At 41.6% G+C, this 27,980-nt stretch overlaps 1 protein-coding gene across 9 annotated transcripts in view; it reads left to right on the top strand.

The window, feature by feature from the left end:
* Positions 1-27,582, top strand: part of LDB3 (LIM domain binding 3) — a 110,491-nt gene extending 82,909 nt beyond the window's left edge. For 6 of the 9 annotated variants that reach the window (XM_074232549.1, XM_074232548.1, XM_074232546.1 and 3 more), the window contains 7 exons: positions 299-466; positions 4,675-4,808; positions 11,985-12,483; positions 13,907-14,087; positions 14,542-14,662; positions 18,126-18,241; positions 24,549-27,582. In XM_074232549.1, coding sequence (XP_074088650.1) covers positions 299-466; positions 4,675-4,808; positions 11,985-12,483; positions 13,907-14,087; positions 14,542-14,662; positions 18,126-18,241; positions 24,549-24,638 — 1,309 coding nt within the window. In that variant the 3' untranslated portion in view covers positions 24,639-27,582. The remainder of the gene's footprint in view (positions 1-298; positions 467-4,674; positions 4,809-11,984; positions 12,484-13,906; positions 14,088-14,541; positions 14,663-18,125; positions 18,242-24,548) is intronic. The other 3 variants (XM_074232553.1, XM_074232552.1, XM_074232550.1) reach the window with 1 other exon arrangement.
* Positions 27,583-27,980: the final 398 nt, after the last annotated feature.

Below are 27,980 nucleotides of genomic sequence, written 5' to 3'. Positions count from 1 at the left end.
CTGTTCCTCAAAGCCAATCCAAGGAAAAGAGGAATAAAGAACATGAATCCTGCCATTCCTACCTCACCAGAAGGACAGCAGGGCAGGGATGCACCCTTGCCCCCAAACTCACCTATCATATCACCCTTGGGGAACCCAACTTCCTCTGTCCCTCTCCAGTAGTTTCTTTCCTACTGAAAAATCAATGTCCTTAGCTTTCCCAGGCACCCAATTCATTGGTTCCCATGGGCCTCACTCCTGATGGCTCTTTGAACCTTGTCTCAACCAACTTCTTCTGTTTGGTCCCAACCCTAACTAGTACCCCCATTGAGCATGCTCCAGTGTCTACCTGCCACGCCTCTGCTCCGCCGCCAGCTTCTGCCCATCCGCCTGCTACTGCCGCTGCCAGCCCAGCCCGCCCAGCCTCACCCCCAGCTGCCTCCACCACTTCTGTCTCTGCTGACAGCCTCTCGCCTGCTTTCCAAAGGTAAAGGGATCTTGGCTCTGCCTCCTACAGCTCAGGCCCCGGTCAAGGATAGGGTTTTACCCCAGTGGGAAGAGCAGAAAGGGAAGGGTCAGTCCTAGATAACCAGCCAGCCTGGCAGGAGAGCCGTGCCTCATTATATGGGCTCCTTCTTCTCTACTCCAGATGTTCATCACCCCCAGCCCTGGTGGTCAGAGCTCAGAGGCTGAAGGAAAAAAAAATGACTTTTGCCTCTGGTGTTCTTTGCAATTTGTAAAATGTTTTCCTCACATAAACTCTGTGAGTTAAGATTCTGCCTCAAAGACTTCTCTGCTTTCTCCAATCCATCTATATGACCCTGGACAAGTCACTTAATCTATTTGCCTCAGTTTTCTCAACTGTAAAATGAGGATAATAATGGCATTTACTTCTCAGCATTATTGTGAGACTCAAATAAGATAATATTTTCAAAGTCTTGTCTAAACTTTAAGGTGTTCTAAAAATGCCAGAGGCAAAGTGACCTGTCCAAGGTCACTCCTGTACGGTCAGGTCCTCCAACTCCTAACACCTGCTCTTGCCTCTCTCCTGGGTTACCAAAGGCCCAGAACTCAGACTAATTGATCAGTAGTGCCCCAAAGGAGATCCTCTATTTGTTCTGGCTAACCCTTTCTCATAGGCCTAGAGTCACTGGGAGAGTGAGTTCCAGGGAAGAATAACGATGGGAGGTGGGGAGGAGGGAGAGCAAGATGGGGGGAGGGAAGAATTGAGGAAAGCAAACTTCTCAAATTTGTAAGAAGCTCATTTTAAGTCTTTCCCATGGAGAATAGAGCTTAGCTTTCTTGTCCGTCATCTTTGACCCTCTCCCTTAGACACGCATGCTATTTTTTTTCAAACAGAAGAATGAAGCTTTTAAGCTTGAGGAAGGAAACTCAAAACTCATGAATGTGGTCCTTGTGACAACCACAAAGGGCCCCTCCAGCTGGGGAGAGCTGGGTAAAGCTCCCTCTGACCCTCCTGCCCTCCCCCTCCCCTTCTCCCAGTCAGACTGTAGTTGAAACTTAGAGAATTGGCTGTGTGTGTGTGTGTGTGTGTGTGTGTGTGTGTGTGTGTGTGTGTGTGGAGAGAGAAGGGGAAAGCAGGCATAAATAGAGAGATCTCCTTCCACTATTTCCTGGCCTTCTTTTGAAAATCTAGACAAGGCCAGGAAAAAAGAAAGATATTTTCCCATGGTGGCTTCTGTTGGGCCTCAGGTCCCAGAGTACTTCAGAAGAGCTGAACGACTGAACTGGGAGAGACATCTCTGATGGTGCTCTCCATCCCTACCTTCTCCTTAGGGGCCACCTCTCCCTCTCCAACCAGGCTGGTAAAGAGTCCAGGGACCAATGAGGAGGTCCCCTGAGCAGGGTCTAGGTGTAGTCCCTCCCCTCCTCCATGCTCTCCTGTTGGCATCCCGCCTGTGCGTGTTCCCACATTTTGATACCCATGTGCTTTCATTCAGGTAATGGCTCCCCCCCAGGACACAAAATAAGACCAGAGACCAGAGGGCCTGAGACAAATCTTGGCTCTGTCATTTAAATCCTGGGTGACCTTGACTTCTCTGAGACTCAGTTTCTTCATTTACAAAATGAGGAAGTTGGACTAGATGATCCACCCACATTTTCATCTAAGTGCTATGGAAGTCCGTTCTTAGCAGACCATTTCATGAATTATGTCAAAAAAAGTATCCCCTACATCAATCAGTCTCCTAGTGGTGGGCTTCTCCAAATCCAACTGAACCGGCCCTCAGATGACCAACCCATGGGCTTTTTTGTCAGATCAACACACTCAGCTATATGTGTATAGGGGCAGAGGAGAGCAATAATGATGCTTCTGTTGATTGTGGAATTAGAACTATTCAGGGCCCTTCCGGTTCTAATGCTTACTAGCCATGTGACTGGAAAATTAAAGAAACAATTTATTTTTCCAAAGTGTTCTGAGAATTCAAAGACCAAAAGAATGGAATGGTCACTGACCTCAGGTAGTTTAGATTCTACTAAAGAAGATAATGCAGGTGCACACATGTGTGTATATATGTAAACATATATGTACATGAGATATTTGTGTATATAAGCATGGATAACTATTATACATATATCTACAAAATGTACATATATAACACATCCATATCTATACATACCACTATATCTGTCACATATATAGCTTTATCTTTATATATAATTTATTGACATAGATTTCTATATGTAATTGATATCTATTTGAGATATATGTGTTTATATGCAGATACATATATATATATATATATATACTATATATACCAAATAAAAATAAGATATCTTGTATTTTCCTAGACAAGTCAATTCACCACTTTGAGCCTCAGTTTTCCTTCCTATAAAATGGGGATGATAATTCTTACTCTTGTACCCTAAAAGACTGTGATCAAGAAAGCACTGGGAAGCTCCAGAAAATGGTCATGACCATTGATCCAGTATTTTAAGGAGCTGGGATATTGCTAAGCAGGTCCTTGGGACCCCAGCACCAATGGGCCTCTCTGGGTCTTTGCTTGGGTTGGCCCATGTCTCTGTTATAGTCCTCACTATCACTGGAAGGCTTTCCAGCTTGGAAGCTCTGCACAAACCTTGGACTCCAGCCTCGTGGTCCTCTAGACCTCAGAGGTCAAATGATGTGATTTTTGTCTGAGTTAAGGAAGAGCCAAGACTGGAACCGAAATCTTATTTGGGGCCCTTTCCAGTGCACAATTTAGTTGGGGTTGGATCCAGACAAGGGGAGCACTAACTACAACACTCCAGCAACCCTGAAAAGAAAATCAGGCTTGGAGCCAGATTAGCTGGGTCTGTATCCTAGCTTCCCTCCTTATTGGTGGCACCATCTTGGCCATGGCTTTCTCTTCTTGTTAAATGGGAGTAATGCCTCTCCTCCCTCTAAGATTCCAAATGATATCGTAGCAAGAATATTAGGCATGGAACCAGGAGAGACCACATAAGTCCCCCCTAGTGACATTCACTAGCTTTGTGATCCTTGACCTCCATCTGCCTCAGTTTCCTCAACCATGAAATGGGGATGATAATAGAGGGCTGTTGTGAGAATTGAACAAGACAATGTTTACAAAGCACTTATTGTTAGATACAAAGAAGATACTTAATAAAAGACTTGCTCCTTTCCCCTTTCCTCAATTTACCTTTCATTTAACTATTTATATCCATGAGGTCAGAGATTGTTTTCCATTTCTGTCTTAGTTTCTTCAACCATCTATTTTGTACATAGGAGATCTTTGGTTGATTGAATTGAAACTCTCAAAAACTCTTGGACCTCCTTCACATATCTGGTCACAATCTTAGGTTTCTCAGTCTTTCTTTATCCAGAAAGGATAGAAGTCCAACTGTACAGAATTAATGGGCCTCCATCTCTAGGTATTGACTTAGGAAATGTAATTAGTTATTAAGGTTTGGGACTGTGGAAGATGGCTCTTCCTAGCTGTGTGACTCTGATCAAGTCACCCTCTTTATGCCTCAATTTCCTCATCTGTAAAATGGAGATAACTCCACCACTCTTGAGAATTTGAAAAAGGAATTATTTTCCTTCCTTTGTAAAATGAGTGTACTGGGCTAGAGTAGCTGTTCTTACCTTGGAATCTTTGAACTTAGTTTTTTAAAAAATATTTTGATAATGTTTGATAATTGACAAATATTTCAATCTAATTGATTTTCTTTGGACTTTATTTTGTGGCTTTAAAAACAAGCTTCTGAGAAGCATTTCCCCAAATGCTTTCACAGGGCTAATGATACCCAAAGGGTTAAGGATCCCAAGATCTCAAAAGGGTCCCTTTCCCTTTGTTTCCTATGATGCCCTTCTGGTACCTATTGACTCATAGGGGATCAATAATACTAAGCCTTATTGAACCTTGGCAATGTGAACAATAATATTATTCCATAAAGTCCATTCCACGATGCAGCCAATTGTGCTGTAATTGCTGAGTGTCTCCTACTGAGGCCAATTCAAAGATGGGTGGCTGGAGGGTAGGAAGGAAAGCAGAAGCCTTTGCTTCAAGGGGCACCTTGGTTTCCTTGGTAAAATGTCTCTTTCCCAAGAGCCCTTGAAAAGTAATCCCCTTGATGCACTGTGGTGCAGGGGTAGATGGAGAGGTGGGAAATAGGGAGGTGAACCAAGCAGTTTCCCTGTGGGCGGGTCTGTTCATTGCTTCCTTTTTCTTCTAGGATCCTTAGCTCTTCCTATTCCCCAGCGGCTTCGGCATCCCATGGGCCAGTCACCTACAATGAAGCTCCTGCTGCCACTCCTAAGCCCCGGGTGGTCACTACTGCCAGCATTCGGCCTTCGGTCTACCAATCAGGTGAGGACACATGGACAAGTGTGTGTATGTGTATATGTATGCCTCTATATGTGTATGCATAGATGTGCACCTGTGTATTGTGTGCATGCATGTATATGCGCGTATATCTGTGTTTGTGCATGTGTACATGTGTGGGGGGTATCCCACATCCAAGACATAAGGAAAGCATTTGCAGTATGACCTTGAACCCTGAATCTTTCTGGTCCAAGTATCATAAGGAGCTCCTGCCTCTTAGCAAAAGTTACTAGCAGGGAGGCTCTCTTTCTCCTACAAAGAGCAAACCCTACTTGCTGGGAGCTGTTGGGGAGCAGAATAATGGGTTTCAAGTTCACCCTTGTGCCAGCTCACCTGCCCTTCAGGGAAAAGAAGAGCTGCCAGTTCAGAGCTGGTTGGTAGACTGGCACTCTTCCAGGGCATTTCCCAGGGAGCCAGGTGGAAAGCATGAAGACTCCTCCCGGTCCTTCCTTCCACAACCCAAGAGCAGGTGAAGGACCAGGGCTGAATTCAGTTGTGCCCCCTAAAGAGGATGTGTTTCGAATATCCTCTCCAGGAAGGCCTTTGCTACCAGGGACTTCTCTCCCTGGAAAGCTTCCTATTCTTCTCAGGGGGACCCGAATACTAACACCATTCCTCTGCCCCCATCCTCTCATCCATGAAGCAAGCATGAGGAATGAAAGTGGTCCTTCTGGACCTGCTCTTGGAGTTCTGGGTCAAAGGTCCAGCTGGTACACTTTTTTTTAATGGGTAAGAGTTGTCCCTGGTGTCTCCCTCACAGGCCCTCTCCAAAGAGAATTCTCTGGCTAAAGGTCACTGGAGCCACCAGTGGGGTTAGATAGAATCTCCTTCTACCCCAAAGATGCCAGTGATAGGAAGCAGGGGACCACCCTACTCACTTTTAGCATCTTATAGGGTTAAGTGGGACCTAACTCAAAGTCAGAGAAGATGGACAGAGCAAAAGAAGTGGGATTGTGTGAGAGTAGAGGAAAGACTAATGGCTGGGGAGTAAGAGAGCTGGGTTTAAATCCTAAACGTGTAATGAGATGTATGTTTTTGACTGTGACCAGGGAGGGGATTGGCTTTGCTTAACTATGCATTTATGTTACACAGGTTTTCTTTCTTTCTTTTTTTATTGCTGTTCAACTGAAGAAGTTGGAGAGAGGGTTAAAGTTGGAGGAGAGAAAGTAAATACTTTTGAACTGAAATATATATTTTTATAAATCCTATTTGCATGACCACAGGTACTAGCTTGTGTGACCTTGGACAAATCATTTAAGGCCCTTGGTCTTCAGTGGTAAAGCTGGAGGGTTAAACTAGTCGAGTTTTAAAGTTCCTTCCAGCCTGGAAATGAAGGTTTACAGAAATCTGAGGCAATGGGAGCCACGGACAAGTTTCTCTATAGCTCTTTGGAATCTGATATCAGCGACCAGCTTGGTGATATAGCTGGCTTAAATCACAGGCAAGGCAGGGCCACAGGAGAGCCCATTCCTCCCAACACTGTGGACTTTTAAGAAAGAACAAGCATTGTAAACTTGGTACAACTTAAAGCATTTTGAAATGCTAAGTATAGCACCAGGAACAATGGGGCAGAATGCCAGGGTAGCCAGGCTACAGCCTTGCTGAATGTTTAGAATCCTAAAAGGAAATAGAGCCTCCTTGGAGAAATGCCATCCCTGCCCAGACTCGAGCTTCTTTGGAAACAGAAGTTCCTGGGCAAAGAGAACTTGGTGAAAAATCCTGTGCTCTCTGCCCCCTGGGAGTACCCTCCTTGGGAGCCATGACTCGGGACAAAGGCCTTCTCTTAGGGGAATGTAGGACCTGGCACCATCTTGGCTCTTTTTCCTTCTTAATCCCGGCCCCCTTCCAGACTCTATCGGCTTCATCTGCCTGTGTCCCACTAGGTGGCGGCATATCCTTAGTTCCAGTGTCCGGCCCCACTGGAAGGCAAGAGTGGAAAGAGGGAGTAGAGAAGAACCCAGCCCTCCATTTAACTCTTTCACTCCCAGAATGATTTCAGACCTGTAGGCTGGCGTTGAGCTTGATTGGGATGTGCTTTGCTTCACAGCAATAAGAAGATCTCACCTACCTCCCAGACATGAACTCATTCCTGCCCGAAGGGTGGGAGGGACAGGAATTCTCTGACTTGCTTTGGAAAGGCCTTGCAAAGGGCACTTGCAGGACAGGGTCATAGGTGGGGTTAGTATTCCCAAAGTTCCTGTGTTTGGTTTGGGACTGAAGGTCCCTTGGGATATCACTAGCCTCTTATTTTAAGGTTTAATGTAGAATTTTTCTCTGAAGAAGGCAATTTAAGATAAGAATTTCATTTTAGAGATGAGAAAATGGCAGCTTAGAGCCTTGCCCAAGGTCAAAGTCTATCTTGGGAATCTCATGATCATTGATACGTGGAAAGAAGAGACATCAGATTCCATCAATTCTGAAACCCTCCCTTCATTTTACAAATGAGGAAATTGAGGCCCAGGGAGCTTACATAACTCTTCAAGTTAGTAAGTGGCAGAGATTGAATACAAGTTCAACTCTAGAGGCAGTTTTCCTTTGACCCTATACTAAGTCACCTCCCATGCCTGTGAGTATTCTTTAGAATCTATGGAGAAAGTATTGGCATGGGAGCATGTTTGGCAATGGTCACAAAACAGCATGGGCCCCAACCCCAGCACTGACCTTTGTTTGGATCATCAGGCACGGAGATGAAAGCTCTGGGTACTTAGACCCTGAAACTCCCACCTCCTAGAGGGTTCCATCCTCAGGGGTCTGGGTAGCTCCCAAACACCACTTATCCAGGCAATTTCTGAAACAAAGGCGGCATCAAGAAAAGGGAGAATGAGGCAATAAGATCTCCCCTCCCCAACCTGTATTTATTTAAGGTTTTTGCCAAACTCAGAACATTCCACAACAGGCTCTCATCCCAGCTTTGAAGATCCAAGTGAGGAATTGGCAAGGACACTTTGAAAGGAGGGAATCTGATGGTTTTTGTGACCAACAAGTAAAGGAGTTCAGTCTCTGGGAAGCCCAAGTCTGCATCCTTCCAACCAACTCTTTGGTCAGAAGCTCTCTTCTCTGATTTGCCCTAACATTCTTCCCCAGGGGCCCGTGGGTGGCATTTCTGGAGCAGAATCAACAACCCTCTGCAGCCATGATCTTATCCAGGGCCCCCACTCTGCTGGCGCCAGAGGTGGGGCACCTAGAGATGGTACAGTGAGGTGCCTTGGGGCCTTGATAAAGAAGGCAGGCCAGTTTGGGGATACAACCTCTTAGGGGTCCCCCAAACTATGGGGCAGTATCTTATGCCCTTTCTGGAATAATAATCTCTAGACTGAACCTTGAGTACGTTGAAATGGGGGTTCAGCTCATGAGGATCCTGAGAGAGAAACATGGTCTTGCCAGAGGCTGAGTGAGTAAGTTAGGGCTCTTTGAAAAAAGTTGGGCAGAGAAGTTAGAATTAGTTAGGAATCACCTTGTTTAATTACATATTCTCCAAGCAACCTTGCGAGATAGGGGGCCTTTTGAACTGGCCAATTAGAGATGAAATATCTCCTTCTAATTTGGACAGGCTTAATGCAGAAATAGTAACATCCTCTGGGCAGGCTCGAAAGAGATAGGATAGCAAGGTTCTCTTCTGTTGTTTTTAAATACTGTTTATCTTTCCAAAGTGGAAAAAAATGGAGTTAGGGACCGAGGGAGGTTGCTTGGTTCCAAAGCTGATTAACAGAACTGGTAGAAACAGAGACTTGGAGGAGAGAAAGGACACCAGATAGGACTCATTTAATTTAAATTTAAATTTTTAAAAAATAGAAGACATGAACTCAATAATAATAATAATAATAGATAGCATTTCTATAGATGGTACTTTAAGATTTACAAAATACTTTATATTATCTCATTTGACCTCATAAAAACCCTGAAAGGTAGGTGATTCTTCCCTTTTAACAGGAAAGGAAATGGAGATAGAGAGACTCACCCAAGATTACACAGCTCATAAATATCTGAGGTCGGATTCAAATGAAGGTGTTCCTGTCTCCTGTGTATCACCAGCTGCCTTACTGTCATCTCCCTGCCTTTGCCTCTGCAAATATACATACATATAAACATTTACGTACATATATATGTATAATATATATGTATATTTCCATCACTTAGAACAGGATTCCATGTCCCCCCTTCACAGAACCCCTGGTTCTACCACAGTGCCCTGACTTTAATGTTCATTTCCATGCCCAGGTTTCTCTCTCTCTCTCTCTGTCTCTCTGTATCTCTCTGTCTCTATTTCTTACTCTTTATGCCTCAGTCTGTCTGTCTTTCTTTCTTGTCTGTGTGTCACTTTTTTATGTTTCTTCAGATCTCTCTCCTTTTCTCTCTATGCCTCTATCTCTGTCTCTCTCTCTCTCTTTGTCTCTATATCTCTTTCTGTCTCTCTCTAGCTCTGTTTTGCTCTTTGTCTCTGTCTCTGTCTCTATTTCTTACTCTCTAGACCTCTATCTCTTACTCCTTTCTCTCTCTCTCTCTCTCTCTCTCTCTCTCTCTCTCTCTCGTTCTTCCTTATTTTCCATATTCAGATTTAACTCACTTTGTAGACAGAAGAGTTTCCCTAACTCCAAGGAGTCACTAAAAGATCATAGTGATGTCTGAGAGCCTATTGTTGGAACCAGAGAAAGAATGCCCTCAGTATTTCTTTTTCTGATTCCCTTCCTCCAGAACCACCAGTGGCTCCCTACCCCTCAGACTGAAATTTAGGATTCTCCAAAATCAGCTCCAACTCATTTCACATGATTCCCTTTCACAAACTCCTCCGCTTCTGTGCCCCGCTTCAGACTGACCCCCCAGACCTGGAATGCACTCCCACTTCCTCTCTGACCCTCACAACCTTCCTCCTCTTTCATGGGCTCTGTTGAGGTGCAGCCTCTTTTGTGAAGCTGGAGCAGTAGCGAGCTGCCGAGAAGAGGGGGTATCTGGGAAAACTGCAAGTTGTGAAGTCTTTAATTGCAAAGAATGGGAAATGAGGGGTTGGGAGAAACAGAGCGGAGAGGAACCAAAATTCCTGGCCATTATGCCAGTCGTTGAGGCCCCCTGCTCCTGCTGGGCCATTAATGACCCCTTGTTCCTTGGGGATGAGGAGACTCCCACCATGCCTTTCTGGGAGTCTAGGGGAGCAGGAATTTCTGTCCAAAGGGGGAGTTGGACGTGATCTTGAAAAAAGGGCAGAAGAGGCCTCCCGGAACATTTCATCATAATGAGGGCCTTGAGTGAGAAGATGAAAACAAGTCCGCATGTAGGCAGGGCATGTCTACATCCGTCCCTGGTTCAGTAGTCGGAGAACGGAGCATTGGGGGAGGCCAGAATTTCCCAGGGCCTAGAGCCTGGGGAATAAACTCATGGACTCTCCCCCTGTTGTCCCTTCTTGGGTCTCTGACTGGATTGGTTCCCCCTCCAAAGGGACCTATTTTTTAGTCACTATAAACTGCTCAGTAATAGGGATGCAGTCTTAGGAGATTGGTCAGGGAGTCCAAAAGGCTTTGATTCTCTGTGTCCCCCTCTAATCACCTGAAGAACATAAGAGTTGGGGGCTGGGGAACGTACCTGGAACTGATTCTTTCAGGCCTGGACCTGCCACAACTTGCCTCCTCCTAGAGTAAGTTGGCTAGGGAGGCTTACCATCTTCCTCTCTAAAATGGGACTAAGCACATTTTCACTATCTCAAAGGTGATGTGAAAGTAATTTTTATATCATAAGGAATAATTCAAATGTCCTTTATTATCATTTTTTCCTGATCCCACATCTTTCTGCTAACCTCCCAATCCCAGTATTTCTTTTTTTTTTAAGATTTTTGTAAGCAAATGGGGTTAAGTGGCTTGCCCAAGGCCACACAGCTAGGTAATTATTAAGTGTCTGAGGCCGGATTTGAACTCAGGTCCTCCTGACTCCAAGGCTGGTGCTTTATCCACTATGCCACCTAGCTGCCCCCCCTCCAGTATTTCTCATTCTGGAGAAATGGAGTAAATTCAGACCTGATCAGTTACAAAGATTATGCATTGGTGTCATTTTTAGGCAGTTGGGTGACAGTATTGGGCCTGAAATCAGGAAGACCTGAGCTCAAATTTGGCCTCAGACTTTTATTTGCTAGAATATGACCCTAGGCAAGTTACCTCTTCTCTTTCAGTCTCAATTTCTCATCCCTAAAATGGAGGTAATAACAGCTCTTACCTCCCACAGTCATTGTGAGGTTTCCAGTTTCCAATGTATGCCTTACACATAAATGCCAACTATTGTTTTTAATTTTTTTGGATCTTATCTCTGAACTCCAGATAACTAACTCTTTTGTCACTCCCTTGTCTCTATGAATCATACTTCAAATATGGGGTGCAGGGTTTATTGGAGAGCTCCTTTAAAGAGTGCTTTTGACATAGCTCCCCAACCCACCAAATAGAATTTGATTTCTGTACAATCATGATAATTCAAGTTTGGCTCCAGAGAATATGTAATGGAAAGAACATTTTTCTCTGGAGTCCAAGGTCCTGGATTTAAATCCTGTCTCTAATATTTGCTAGTTTTATTCAATCTCCTTGGGCCTCTGTCTTTTCACCTGTAAAATTTTTGAAGGGGTTTAACTAGATAGATTCTTTGAGGGAGCTTCCAGTTTTACAGCTATACTCTTCTTCCAGAGGTGGAAGACCTGTAATGTCAGAGATGCTTGAAATTCTGATTGGCTTTGTTAAACCACTTTGATTCCTTTTCTTAGTCATTGTTAGAAGAGATAGTTTTCTGAGTAGAGGATAGATATATTTCTGAGTAGAAGAGAGAGATATATATTCCAAATGAGCACACAAAAAATCAAGATATCAATAAACTAAGCTCTTGAAAAAGAAGCACATTCTTTTGAATGAAAAAATTTTAAAACTCCACTTTTTCTAGTGCTTTGCCTGTAAGGAACAGACCTCATTCTCCAGGATAGCTTTGCATCAGTCTGCATCCTGTCCATGGTCCCATCCTATAATCTTTTCACATATAGTCCATCCTCAAATACAACCTGCTGTTTGTGGTCAGGGTTTGGGCTTCACAAGACTAGTGAATTTGAGAGATGGGAATAATGTGGATCTCAATGTAGGGAAAGATCGAAGTTTCCTGATCCCTTCCTTTTTTTTGTCTTTTTATACTTTGGGATTACAGTACCTGCAAGCAGTTATAGCCCAGCACCAGGAACCAATTACAGCCCAGCCCCAGGAGCAGCATACAGCCCAGCCCCAGCCTACACCCCATCTCCAGCCCCAGCCTACACCCCATCTCCAGCCCCAACCTATACCCCATCTCCAGCCCCAGCCTATACCCCATCCCCAGCCCCAACCTACACCCCATCCCCAGCTCCTTCCTATAACCCTTCCCCATACAGTCCTGCCCCATCAGCAACCTATAGCTCTGGCCCAGCGGAGCCAGCTAGCCGCCCACCATGGGTGACGGATGACAACTTCTCTCAAAAGTTCTCCCCTGGGAAGACCACCACCTCAATCAGCAAGCAGGTCCTTCCTCGGGGTGCTCCAGTCCCATCACCAGGCTATACTCCTGCGGGTACCCAGGTACCCACATTAGCCCGAGGCACCATCCAGAGGGCTGAGCGTTTTCCAGCCAGCAACCGGACTCCTCATTGTGGACACTGTAACAGCATCATCCGGTATAGTCATGGGTTCTTGTGGTGGGAGATGTGGAAAAACGGGTCCTGGCTCGCAGAGAGATCCTATGGACATATCTTGAGGGGCATATGGGGAGGACCCTCTTCTCTTCCCCTGCAGGCTCTTCTTCCCTATTGCATCCTTTCCCTTCCTTCCTTCCTTAGTCTCTCTATATAATAGAAGAGACATTTGAAATCATTGTTTCTAACCACCTCATTTACTAGATGAACAAACTGAGTGTCAGGAAACTATGGGCTTTAGACAAGTCCAAATTGCTAGTCAGGGGTCTCTCCAGACTTGAACTCAGGGCTCCAACCACTCTGCCAGGTTGGTCTAAAAACTCCACCATTAAGGAGAAGGTCTGAGTCATGGGTATCACACCTCCCCACAATGATTCTTGTCCATGATGAACCTTGGGTGCTAACAAGACAAGTGTCATGGCTGTGGAGCTCTTGTGGCCACTTGTTTGTCCCAGGGAGCTGATCATTTCTTGATCAAGGGTACCCATGGTAAGCCTATGCTTTTGAGTTATTCAAGGAATCAGCACAGAAGTTCCAGAGCTTCAGAGAATCTCAGGGATCATTCAGTTCAATCCATATTTGATCTCTACAAAGAAATCTGACAGGTGGTCATCAATCTTTGCTCAATGACCCCTATGGATGAGGGAGCCCCCACCTCCCAAAGGGGAAGGAAACAACCATTTTTAAGGACCTGCTCTGTGATGGGCACTATCCTAAGGGATTTACAAATATTATAACATTTGAGGGATCCCTTTACCATTTTTGGATTGCTTTAATCATTAAAAACTTTTTTCCTTTCTTTGAATGGAAATTTGCCTCTCTACAACTTCTCTAGATCCTCTGACCAAGTCTCATATGGCACAGTCTTGAAATCTCCCACCATTCTCACTCTCTTCCTCTGAGTATTTTCCAGCTGATCAGCCTGGCAAACAGATGGTGCTTGATAAATATTTCTTGATTGACCGATTTCCTAAAATGTGATCCCCAGAGCTGAACACAAGGCTCCAGAGGGGAACTGACCAGAGCCGAATGTGGAAAGAGGAAGGGTAAAGGGAGGGGGGGATTCTATCTTCTGCAGCCTAAAATGGCATTTGTTTTATATTTTTAAATTTTTTTTATTAATCAATTTGATGTTCAAATGCATTAAATGGACAAGAACATTGCATTCACTTTTGACTGCCACCCAGATATTGAGCTTGTAATCCATTGAAACCCTAGATCTTTTTTCATGGAAACTATTGCCCCCCCCCCCATGCCTCCTGCCCCTGCTGATTTTTTGAACATTTCTCACAAAACTTTATCAAATCTTGTTTGATTTGATTCATCATTCTAGTCTGTCAAACTCCAACAATGTTTGCCCTTGGCACCATAGGAACCTGTCTCATCCTGTCTCTTCCCTCCCTAGGGGTCCCTTCTTGGTTGCTATGGGTCGCTCGTGGCACCCAGAAGAGTTCAACTGTGCCTACTGTAAGACCTCTCTGGCCGACGTGTGCTTTGTGGAGGAGCAGAACAACGTGTATTGTGAGCGTTGTTACGAGCAGTTCTTTGCCCCACTGTGTGCAAAGTGCAACTCCAAGATCATGGGGGTAAGTCACAAGTCAACCTTTCAACTGGCTCTTGTTGCAGGGGGTTCTAGGCACCCACTGTGACTTCTTCTCCTGCCCCAATCCACCACTTTCCCATATATGGAAAAGCCATCATACCATTTCTGCAGATTTGGGTGGTCATCAGGCCTCTGGACCTGATGACCCCTCTGCCTCTACCCAGCAATCCAAATATTTTTTTTTCTGTTAGATGAAAAAAAAAGAAAAAAATCCACTCCACTTCCTGAGAATGGACCCCTCCCAGAAGGGAAGGTTATTAGAGATCTCAGGGGCATGGGTTTTCAGAATCAGTTTGATGTTGGACCTTTCTTCTTCCAGTAACAGAAACTGCATTAGGTCTAAGACTGCTGTGTTGAATTGTTCTCTCAGAGATGGAGCAGAGGTCAGCCAGTTGATGCCCTCTTCTCCTTCTCTATTTTCTGTTTTCTTTCCCCAGGAAGTGATGCATGCTCTGAGACAGACTTGGCACACCACCTGCTTTGTCTGTGCGGCCTGTAGGAAGCCTTTTGGTAATAGTCTCTTCCATATGGAGGATGGAGAGCCCTACTGTGAGAAAGGTACGGACCCTCTGGGAAGATCGGTGGGGATGCAGACAAGACAGAGCATCAAAGCTCAAGAGAAACTTGTGAATGGGATCATACTCTTAGTAAATTAGCCAGGCTGGGCTTTGAACACAAATACATTGATTCCAAATCCAGAATGCTTTTCACTAAATATTTCAATTCCACAAAGAAGGCAACAGTCTCCTTTAAACTCCTCTCCCTCTCTAGAGGACTACTCCACCATATTTCTGTCCCTCATATTCCCAGCCCTAGAATCATCCTTAACCCTTGCCCTCTCCTCCACTCTCTGTATCCTATCCACTGCCAAGACTTGCTGATTCTCCTCCCATGACATATATCTCATCAGTTACTTTCCACTCATATATCCTCTAGTCTTGGTTAATCCTCCATCACCCCTCAATATTTAAATAATTTCCTTTTCCTTTCCTTTTCCCCCCAATAATTTCTTCTAGTTCCTACCTTTCCAATCCATCATCTACACATTCTTAAAACACAGATCTCACCACATAATCTCCCCATACCACTCACAAATCTTCAGTGGATCCCTATTGCCTCCTCTTGGTTGACATAAAAAGTCATATGCCTAGAACTTAAAGTTCTCCCAGTTTTATTTCATATCATACCTGTCATGCATTTAGAATTCCTTTCAGCCACATTGGCCCATCAACTGTTCCTCTTACACAAAATCTCATTGATTGTCTTCAGGTCTTTACACGGTGGCCGTGTTTAAAATGAATCCCCTTCACCGTTTCATAGAATCGTCATATCTTCCAATATCAGACCAACTGTTAAGCTACCTCTTAGATTGGTATTCCACACACAAACCAAGCATTAATTCTGATAATTGACCATGACATTATAGTTTTCAGACCTGTATGACTCTTGACATGTCATGTTACATCTTTGGTTCTCAGGTCCCTTATTTTCAAACTCTCTGCTTCAGGGCAGGATTGGGGGGGGGGGAATAGAATAGAAGGCTGGATTAGTTGGAACCTGAGATTCCTTCCCTTCCAGCTATAAATTTATGATTATGTAACAGTCATTCAGATTGAGATCAGTTTTTTAATCACAATATTTAGGCACAGATATTCAATTAACACTTACATTATCGATCAACTCAAGTTTTTAGTGTTATGCCACAAAGTGTCCACATAACCATTTCCTATTCTAAATGCAATCAATTTCTCTCCTACTCTACTGTCTTCCAAGAATGCCTATCGATAATTTCAATGGAGTCATAAAAAGTTTGCTCATCCAATGCATTAGCAGATAACATGCAGCAGGAATATGTCAATGAACAGAATCCAATGAGGCAGACTGGTGGCACCTTGGATTCAGGAGGATGGGAGGTTGACTTTGGCCTCAGATCTTGCCACTTACCAGCTGTGTGATGTTGGGCAAATCACTTAACTCTAATCACCTGGGCCATCTCCAGTCATCCTGATTCATATCTGACCACTGGACCCAGAGGACTCTGGAGGAGAAAGTGAGGCTAGTGACTTAGTACAGCACCCCTTCACTCAAATTCAATTCACGTGCTTGTCATGGCATCACCTCCATGATGTTGCGGTCTTCTACAAAAATGAAGGACAAATATTCTTCTTATTCTTCTTCTTATTCTTATCATTGTCATTAGCAGAATACAAAAGATCTCAACAGAATGAAGTGATGGGCCGTAAATACTGAAGAAATTTAATAGTGATAAATTGAAATTCTATTACTTTGGTCAAAAATTTTAATTGTACAAACACAATAAAGGACAAGTCTAGCTTAACTTTGTTTGATATGAAAATATATGGTTATTCCTGTGGATTGCAAACTCCAACAGAGCATCGCTGGGACAGATGCACATTTAAGAGGATCAATAAGAACTGGGAAAATCTCAAAAGGAGGCAATCTGGATAGTGGAGGACCTGGTAAATAAATCACCAGGGGGTGGCTAGGTGGCGCAGTGGAGAAAGCACCGGCCTTGGAGTCAGGAGTACCTGGGTTCAAATCCGGTCTCAGACACTTAATAATCACCTGGCTGTGTGGCCTTGGGCAAGCCACTTAACCCCATTTGCCTTGCAAAAACCTAAAAAATAAAATAAAATAAATCACCAGGGAAGGGACTGGGGATAGTTAGCCAGAAAAAAAAGAGAAGACTTGAGATGGGGAGAGAAAAGGGATATGGGGCATGAGACCTATCTGCAAATATTTGAAGTATTGCTATGTGGAAGTGAGAAAAGACAATCCACACAGATCCAAAGTATAGAGTTAGGACCACTGGAAAGAAATTACAGAGATGTACTTCAGCTAAAAATTCCAGTTCTGCTATTTATCATCTACCTTCCATTCTTGGACAATTTAGACTTTTGGAAGTTTTTACAGAGAGAGGATATAAAATGTGTGGTTTTCACTCATTATAATCCCTGAGTGAAACCATAACTCTGAATGTACTGAATCTCCTTAATGAGCATTTGCATTCCTATCCAGATTGAGAAACTCCATATTTGTTTGGGGAAGACAAGAGAGGTGACAGAAGAGAAGAGGGCTATCAATATTGGATGGTATTTAATGACACTGTCATGAAACATTTCAAATTACAACATACTTACAGAAGTTCAAAGTCAATGATTTGGCCAAAGCAGTTCGACTATTTTTTTTATTTATTTAAGGCAACGGGGCTAAGTGACTTGCCTAAGGTCACACAGCTAAGCGATTATTAGGTGTCTGAGGCTGGATTTGAACTCAGGTCCTCCTAACTCCAGGGCCAGTGCTCTATCCACTGTACCACCCAGCTGCCCCCAAAGCAGTTCAGCTATTAAAAAATAAGTTATTCAACAGATTTCTTATACATATGATAGCAGCCATCTAGCAACAATGAATCATAAACTATCATTTATTCACTTACTTATTTGTTTACTTAATTTTCTGTCTATTAAATCATAGATTTTTAGCTGGAAGGAACCTTAGAGTTCATCAAGCACAACTGTCCTCTTCATTTTTCAGAAGGGGAAATGAAAGTACAAAACTTCATAATTTTCTCAAAGTCCCACAGGTGATAATGAGGAGAATCAGTATTGGAACTCAAGTCCTCTGACTCCAAATGCAATATTCTCTTTACACCACATGATGTTCCCTTCTTTCAATCATGGTTTTCAGTGAATTAGGACTTAGTCTTAGTCTCTTGTAGATTGAAGCTAAGATCCCTCCTCATTCCCCTTAGGGTTATAGATTTTGAGCTAGAAGAGAGACTTTTAAAGTCAAAAATACTGACCCCTAAATTAATAGATAGATGAAGCAATTGAGTCCCTAGAAGTTGCGTGACTTGCTTAAAGTCACAAAGAAAGGCAGGGTCAGAGCTGGGGTTTGAACTGCTTCCAAATCCATCTTCTTTCCACAGCTCCATTCACCATCTTTCTTGGATCTTTCTCAGAGTGCTAGGGTCTCAGTGTGTGTATTTGTTTTATTTCAGATTACATCAATTTGTTTAGCACCAAGTGTCATGGCTGTGACTTTCCCGTGGAAGCTGGAGACAAGTTCATTGAGGCCCTGGGACATACTTGGCATGACACATGCTTCATCTGCGCTGTAGGTTTTCCTTTCTGTGACTTGGACTCTGCCAAGGTCACACTGTCCTTCTGAAAATGGAAAGAACCAAAATTGGGAGGGGGTGGTCAGGGAACTGGGGTTTCCATAGGAAAGTCTTGGTTTTACTTGTAAAAATTGTTCATTGCTATTTTATTTCCATTTTAAAGGACAAAAGTCAAATGAGACTTTGGTGTCTAATCCTCATGGTCCTTCACTTGGGAAAGCAGATTTCTGTTTATGAGTTCTGTTCTCAATACAGGACGAGTCAGGAGATGAGCATGGGGTTGTCCTTTCATCACCTGCAATTTCTTTCTATTGAACAAAATGAAGAGTAAAGAATCAGGCCTTGGAGTCACAAAGTCCTGGGTTCAAATTCCACTTCTGGAATTTATTAGCCATGTTAACGTGAGCAGGCCCCATAAGCTGAGACTCAGTTTCTTATCTGTAAAGAGGAAATAATAGTACTAACATTCCTTCATTCCAGAAGCTTTTCTTTGCAGATTTTAAAGGACTACACAAATGACAATTGTTATTAATGAAAATGGAAAATTAATATTCAACCCATCAGAATACTTTGAGGGGACTTGAGATCCTCTAATTCTGATCAGTTCATTAGCTATGTGACCTTGGACAAGTCAACTAATTCCCATGAACTGCAATGTCCTTATCTGTAAAGTGATGGAATATGATTAGAGATCTCTGATGTCTTCGATGCTTCTGAGAACTATGAATAATTAGGTTGTTGCAAATTCAGTCACAGGTACTTACTAGTCCTGTGACCCTGGACAAGTCACTTGACCTTTGCCACAATTTCCGCAACTGTAAAAAAGGTATAATACTACTTCACAGGATTCTTATGAGGATCAAGTGAGATAGTATTTTTAAAATACTTAGTACAGTGTTGGAAATGATATAGTTGATTAATATTTATGCTTTTCCCTATCTTCCTTTCCCCCATCTAAACTTGGGACTGGAATTTTCTTGTGTAAAGCTTAGGGGAAGGAACTCGATATGAGATGTTTAAGTCCAATGAAATGGTACTTGAAACATTTTAATGAGAATGTTAAAAAGAAGCTTGCTAACTAACATTTAATCGATTCACTAGGAAGTGGATAGGTCTCCTGATTACTGATGCATAACTCCAACATATTGTTGCCTTCATTTGAAAGCACTAGGTGCTGCTATTAGAATGAGTAGAATGGACCAGTACTTCTGGATCTAGAACCAGCTAAGGCTCTCCTAACTGTGACTACGGGAAAGCCACTGAACCTTGCTGAGCCTCTATCTACTCATCTGTAAAATGGGCACCATAATTTTGCACTACCATTCTCTTAGGGTTATTACAGGAAAAAAACCCCAATACTTCTCATGTTTATGTGTTAAAGGACCAAAGAAGCATCGTTTGTTATTCTTGTTACTATTGACTTTTTCCTTGGAGGCCCAGAGCATTTGACTCCCAGCTGAGTTCTCTAGTGGATAAACAGGATATTTATAAAGTCCTCTCCCAATTTCAAAGTAAGGTGATTTTCTACCTATACAGAATTCAAGCAAGCTTGGTAGCACAAAGAAAAACCTCATCAAGTCAATGACCTCTTATTAAGTAACTATTGTGTGCCAGGGACTACTATGCTGAGTTTTTTACAATTATTATCACATTTATTTTTCACAACAATCCTGGGAGGCAGATGCTACTATGATTCCCATATTATGAATGAGGAAACTGAGACAAACAAGGCAAAATGACTTGTCTAGGGTCACACAGCTAGTAAGTGTATGAGGCTGGATTAGTACTCAGGGAAGCAACTTTCTGACTCTGTGCACTATGGTAACCCCTAGTTAATGCAAACCTGCCCTAGTCGCTGCTTAATGGGGCAGTTATTTGCCGATCACTGGAAGGAGACAGTCTGGTTGAGAGAATTCCTGCATCAGACATGAGTTTGCACTGAGCTGTGACCACAGGGTCACATATAGGGCTGAAAAGGATCTTGGAGGTCATCTAGGCCCAAAGGAGATGTTACTGAGGAGGAGATCAAAGACCAACGAGACCTCTTCAAAGTCCCACAGGTAATGGCAGTGTTTGGCTTAGAACTCAGGGCCCACTACTCCAAGTTCAGCACTCAAACAAGTTCACTTTGTCTCACTCATATGACTTCCAGGGGAAGTGATGCCATTTTCTCTGAGAGATGGGCCTCCTTAATACCAAGTCACCTGTGTAGCTGTCAAGGTAGGAAGGGAAGTTTTATATACAACTACTGAACTTCCATTCTAGCTATAAGGAGACTGTCAAAACAGATGTCATCTTTGTCATTGGTTCATGTATTCAGCAAGGACTTGTAAGCTGCCAATCACGTACCAGATACTGTGCTGGACACAGGAGCATGAAGAATTTACATTTGTGTAGCTTTTTCTTTGGTTTTTATGGGATGATGGGGTTAAGTGACTTGCCCAAGATCACACAGCTGCTAAGTATCTGAACTCAGGTCCTCCTCACTCCAGAGCCAGCGTTCTATCCACTGCACCACCTAGTTGCCCAAGAGTTTACATTTGTAAACTAAGTCCCAGACACTGTGTTAGACACTGGAGCCATGAAGATTTTTACATTCTACTGAAGAGAAATATTATCACAGACAAGCCAACACAATGGATTTCCAGAGTCATGAAGGGGAGGGAGGTGAGATGTCACTGGATCTGAGTCTTGCAGGAAATACAGATTCTGAGCCACAAAACTAAGGAGGAAAAGCATGGAGATGGGGAGGCAAGGGAAAGAATAACGCATTTCATAGAATCATCAACTTAAAGGGGGCAGGTGCTCAGATGACAAGTAGCCCAACGTTTTCATTTTATGGAAAGGGAAACATAAACTTAGGAAGTTTCATTGACTTCCCCAAGGCCACAGTGGTATTTACACTAGTCAACTTCCCACTGAGTACAAAGGACCTGAGTTAGAATCTTAGCTTTGCTGCTTATTTCCTGTATAACTTGGGGTAAACATTTCACCTCATGAGGTCTCAGTTTCTTTGTCTGTAAAATAAGGGAACTGGGCTATAAAAATCTCAATGGTCCTTCCTGGCTCTAAATCTATTATCTTACTGAATGCATCATGGGGAAAGAGTGGCTCAGATTGACTGATGTTGAGGTCACAGGGAAGGGGGGAAAGTTCATTTAGTCTGGAAAGAAAGGAGAGATATTGTGAAAGGTTCCATTCACCAAGTAGGAGCTTCTGTTTTCCCCTAGACTAGAAGCAATAGGAAGTTCCTGGGGCTGTTTAGTCACAGTTGGGACAAGTCAAGCCTATGAATCTTCAGTATTTCCCATGTGTCTTTTAAGGCTGACTGTCATGGTTCCACTGGATGCCTGGTTTCTTGAGCAATGTAGCTGGCTCAGCTTGGCATTATAAGCTTGTTATCTCTCCCCAGATGTTTATGTTTACCTGTTACCATAGCAGCTCAGACAGAGGTGCTCAGCAGAGATGAGCTATTACATTAGCTAACTCCTTCCCTGACTGCTGAGACAGCATCACTAACACCATTAGGCTTCTGGTCCTGATGTCCTGGCTGAAACTAAGCTATCCCTGGTTACCCAACACAAAAATCTTCTCTGTCCTTCCTGGGATTCCTACATTCTGGTCCTCTTATTAAGGAAACTCAGAGATCCATGAGTCTCTGGGAAGTGGGGAGAATTCCTTAGAAACTTGATTTTTCAATAGATTCTGGCTTCCTTTAGCAGTTGTCCCATTAAGAAACAATCCAGATTGGATCTCCCACTCTCAAATATTATTAAGTGGATCTTCTGGTACAATAGAATACACACATACAAATACACGCACACATCCCTGGTTTCAAGGAACTTGATTCTCATTTGTGGAACAAATTTTACACATTAGACTAATATGAAACAATGGAAGCATGATAGGGTAGTGAGTCATCAATGATGCTCTAGAGGACTGGGAAAAGGAGAGTCGGAGATTCTTGGAGTTAGTAGAACAGTAGGGGGTGGCAAGGACTTATGGGTCAAATTCCAGCTCTGCTGCTTACTAGCTATGTGACCTTGAGCAAGTTGCTTTCATTCATTTAATAAACATTCATTGAGCATCTACCACATACTAAGCAATGTACTAAACCCTGGAGAAACAAGGAGAAGAGACAGACCTTGCCCCCAAGGTGCTTACAATCGAATGGGAGAGACACCGTGCAAACACATACATACAAAGCAAGCTACATACAGGATTAATAGAAAACAATTAAAAGAAAGAAGTTACTGAAATTGAGAGGAGTTTGACAAGATTTCCTGTAGAAGGAGAAATTTAGTTGGGACTTTAAAAAGCCATGAGAGTCAGGAGAGAGAGAGAGATAGAGAGAGAGTAGGAAAGACAAATTAATAAGCATTTATTCAGCATCAATACTATCTCTGCTAAGTACTAGGAATAAATTATATTATATATATATATATATAATGTGAAAGCATCCATATATATGAAGAACTAGACAAACATGTAATGACATGTATCTAAACATACTACATAGAGACACAATATGTATATTTGTACATGCATATGGCTTTTTTTAATCTAAATTTGATTTCCTTGGAAGAAGAATACTCTACCAGTGCTGGTCAGCATCTTCTTGATAACTTCAGTCTTCATTCCTAAAAGCAATGAGAGGTAAAATGATTTGTCCAGAATCACACAGCCACGATCAATCAGAGATGGGTTTTGAACCCAAAGACCATCAGATTCCAAGGCTGGTATTCTATCCATGAATCATTTTGATTCTCAGACAAAGTAAATAATTTGAGAGAGGAGGGAGAAAAGACCCAATTTTTTCCTAAAAGAATAAAACCAAAAGCATGATATTTATTAGTACTTGAACCTACATTAATTTATTGGATGCTCATAATATCTCAGGAGGAAAGTAGTGAAATATAACTCCAGATGAGACAACTGAGGCTCAGGAAGTTATACAATTTACCATTATATGATACATGACTATTTCTATATTTGTGAATATATTGAAAAGGGAAAATATTGTATGTCTATGCCTATCCATGAGCATAGATTCTCCCCCAGAAACTGAGTTTCTTGAGAACAGAAGCAGTTTTATTTTTGTACCTTCATCTCTATTATATAGCAAAGTATCTCCCACATAGTAGGAATCTAATAAATGCTAAAGGTCTACCATATGCAAGTCACTCAGATATCCTATGTACAAAGACAAAAAACCCCACAGTTCTTAGTTTCAAATCGTTTCCATTTTACTGATATCATGGTGGAGATAGGTGAAGGGGCAAATAATGGGAGTTTGAGGCAGGAGGGCAAGGAAAGAGATCACTTTTATCATTTTATCATTGTATTATTTATTAATTTATCATTATTATTTAATCATTTATCAGTATTATAATACCATTGCATTATTTATATAGTACATATTATTATTTTTATTTAATCTTTTATCATGTTTATCATCTTACTTCTATGCTATTATTATTTGATCATTTATCATTTTTATCAACTTATTTATAATTGTTTATTATTTTATCATCTTATTTTATTTATATATTTATCATTATGGGATCCTTTACTTATTTTATTATTTTATTATTTCTATATATATATATATATATATATATATTATTTTATTGTTCAGTCATTTACTACTTTTATCATCATCGTGACAGAGATGGTACCAGAGTTGAACCTTAAAAAAAATAAGAATTCTTAGAGTTGGGGAAGAAGAAGGAATTCATTCAGGCCTAAGGAACAGCCTGTACAAGGGCAGGAGATGGAATGTCACATTCATAAAATAGCTCATAGGCCAGTTTATGGAATGAAAAGAATGAAAAGGGTAATAGGAAACAAACTTGGAAAGGCAGACTGGAACTAGATTGTCAAAGGCCTAAAATTCCCTAGGGTCGGTAGGGAACCACTGAAGGTTTTTAAATAAGAGAGGGACACAATTGACTCAAAATATTTTCCGAGGGTATCAACAGGTACACAAGTATCCAGTCTCCATTCAGGTGTGTGTTGAGATCAGCTGGAACCTGCTTATGAAAGTCAATTGTTACTATTTCAGTATGAAAAAAGCACAAATCAGGGCTTAATTTTTTTGTTTTGTTGATGGTCTAGACTTAAGAAAGTGATGGAGAAAATGTGAATGATGCAGATTAAAAGTAAAAGTGTGTGACTCGGTTCATTTTTTCCAGATTGTTTTTAAACATTTACCAAGACAACCACTGCTCCCATTCCATGAATTTCTTCATGATTTCACTATTTCTGGGACATGTCTTTCTCACATCTTCCCCTTTCTTACAGGTCTGCCATGTGAATTTGGAGGGACAGCCTTTTTACTCCAAGAAAGATAAGCCGCTCTGCAAGAAACATGCTCACGCCATCAATGTCTAAAGAAGCTAGCAGCCTCTGGCATTGGAGGGAAATTCTATGGCCAACCCTATTAACTCCAAAAAAAAAGGATAAATCACGATGGAAACTTTTCTTTCTGTGGGGGAGGGAGAGGAGCTAGGAAGCCCATGAGATCTTTTGAAGTACAATTTTAGTTCTTCTTCTGTACACAGAACATGTATTTGCCTCATTCTGACCAGAAGCCAACTCAAGTCTCTCCCTCAAGGAGCTGGTAATTAATCCAAGACTGGAATGGTACTTCAAAAGCTGAGGACTCAATGGACTACTCCAGAGTATGAAACTAAAAGCAACTTTTCCTATGAAATACAAATATGCTCTTGAAGAAACTCAGCAAAGTAGCCATTAGAGTTCTGGCCATTTCTTTGCTGGCATTTAACAAGAGCTCAGTATCCTTTAGAAGAGCCCTCTAGCCTGTAGCTACAGCTGGCAGAAAGAAAAACAAAAATCACATGCCAAAAAAGTTCTAGTTGTAGCATATTTTTAGGCCTGGAGCTGGTAGTTTGTAAAGTACGACAGATCCAGGCATTCCTCACCAAAAAAGGAAGCATTATTCCATTATTAATACAATGGTGCTAACTTCCAAAGCATCAAACTAAAGGCCTTTAAATAAACCAATTTGAAGCATTCTCTACACCGTGAAGGGTGATCAAAAATAAAAAAAAAATTGAGGGCCAAAGTCAAAAGAAAGAGTTCATACTCTAGGAGAGTCCGGGACATTGAAAAGGATAACACAAGTAGAGATGTCCCTCTACTCAGCACAAAGTTAAGAAATGTTAAGTTTTTTAGCTCATCTCTTATGGTTTTAGATACCTGGTGTCCATAAAGTACCCATTTCATATTCAAACTGGGATGAAGATGTGACATGGGGTCCCCTAAATTTGTTGCTTGGTGGAAGAGGTAAGGGGATGGAGAGGACTTTGTGTAGCAATTCAATGTTATATCTGTTTTGAGAGCTTTCTTGGAATGATGATGATTCTGGGTCTCCATACCCATGGGTCTTCAAATGGCCACTGACTAAAGTCTTTATCAGAACTGCCTTTAGTCATCAGTACTGGGAAGGAGCAAAGATGGAATGTAAAAATAAATAGCATGGCAGAAGGTATAGCCCAACCCATTGGGTGAGGGGAGCTTTCATTTCTGCCAAATTCAGTGAAGATGGAGAGCAAAGGTCATGGACTAGTGGTGCTTCACAGTTTTATTTGGTACCACTGTGATTAGTTCCCCTATGTGGGACACATTCTTTAGCTTATGGTTTTGTTCGATGATAAGAAGAAAGGATAGGACAATATTGACTGACTTGTTCATCTGTCTTGCTGGCTAACATTTTTATAATGTCTTCTACTTTGAGTTGTGTTAGGAAAAAAAATTTAAACTTAAACACATTAGTTAATATAGAAAGTATTGAGGTTGCCTTCGAGATTGTTCAAATTCCTTAAATAATGTCAGCAATGAGCTAATCTATAAAGCAGTAGAAGGAAGAAAAGAGTGTGATTTGAATATGACATTTTTGTTTTTCATTCCTTCTTTAGTAAGCAATATTATTTTACTCATTGACAAAGCGTATTTTCAGTTCGAATGGCTATTTCTCTCCCTTAAGCATGATCAGATGGAGTTTTTTGCATCCTACGATTAACTATTATATTCTTCCTTTTGAAGATTTTCTTTCTTTCTTTTTTGTCCATTTGATATAATTGTATGAAAAGGAAAAAAGTAATTCCACTTCTCCCCTGGAAACTGATACTTGTAGGGGAAAGTGCCCTAAGAATATAAATTGAGGATGTTAATAGATGGTCATGAATTTTAACCTTTTCTTTTTCCATGGGCCTCCATGAAGCCATTCATTCTCCTCCATACAGAATCCAGAGGAGAATCCATGCATTTATGCATAAATATAAACACTGAGACGAGAGTCCTGAGTCAATATATCTAGTGATGCAACTTTTCATATTAGTAAGAAACATTGTTGGGTCATTTTTTTTTCAAGGGGCATGGACTAGTGATGCTTCACAGTTATATCTGATTCTATTATGTTTAGTTTCTCCACATGGGATACATTCTTTAGCCTATGGTTTTGTTGGCTGATAAGAAGAAAGTATAGGACTACATTGACTGAATTGCTCTTGTATCTTGTTAGCTAACATTTTTACAATGTCTTTTGCTACTACACCCACAACTTTATATTATACCATTACCTTCTTTAAAAATCTAATTAGCAAGGATAAAGAAATCCCTAAAACATTCAGACCCTACTTTTGAATGGCCAACCTTATCTACCACAGTACCTCAGAATACTAGATTAAGGATTTAGAGGTGGGAAGAACCTGGGGGATGATTTAGTCTAACCCTTGTTTTTACATACAAACTGACATAACCAACCCAAAACGTGTCCACCTATGTGGTGGAGCCAGGACATAAGCTCAAGTTTTCTGAGACATATACTCATAGATTCCAAACTGAAAGACATTATGGAGGTCATTGATTTCAATCTCTTCATCTTTCAGATGAGGATTTACCCAAGGTCACATAGGTGATCAATGCCAGTCAAGATTCAAACCCATTTTCTGATTCCAAATATGGCACTTTCCCCAAGCTACTATGCTCCTTTTCTGAATCCCAAATTCAGTTTTCTTTCCACGACACCACTCTTAGCCATCCTTTTCCCTTTCACAAATTTCTAGGAGGAAAAAAAAAACATTGTTTCAGAGAGTTAAAGTATATTAGAGGTCATTTGAAGATTTTATTTTGGTTCTTTTATTGTGAAAATTGACAAGGAAAGTGAAAATCCTTAAAAGGGAACTTCTGGCAAATCAGTTTTTTCTATAACTTTTAGACTGTTGTAGGCTGTTTAAATCACACACACACACACACACACACACACACACACACACACACACACACACACACACACACACACACACACACACAATTCTAAAGTTGACAGAAAAAGGAAGTCTTTTAAAGTTTAGCCCTTCAGGGGGTCATTAAGTTAGGTACAATGTTTTGTTTAAGGTTATCTCTTACTTATGGTTAATTGCATGAATGCTTATAGTATGGACCCACACTTCTGAGTCAACATAAGGCAATATACTTTGGTTTTGAAATCTTAGTCTCCTTAGAAAACACATCTGTTTAACATTTCTAAATATTAACTTTAGCAACAGAGTGATTTGTGTCTGCAGTGATGTGCTAGGAATCTAGCTTTTATAATTTTTTTTCATCCCAAATGCCTTTGCTTTTGAATTTTTTAAGAAAAAGTTTCTATTTATTAACTCAGAAGTGGAATGTCGTGCCGTTTATTAGGAGTGTGTGCCAATATATTTTGCA

This window comes from Macrotis lagotis, chromosome 4 (assembly GCF_037893015.1).
Source record: "Macrotis lagotis isolate mMagLag1 chromosome 4, bilby.v1.9.chrom.fasta, whole genome shotgun sequence".
NCBI lineage: Eukaryota > Metazoa > Chordata > Mammalia > Peramelemorphia > Peramelidae > Macrotis > Macrotis lagotis.
This window is presented reverse-complemented; position numbering and strand designations above follow the sequence as displayed.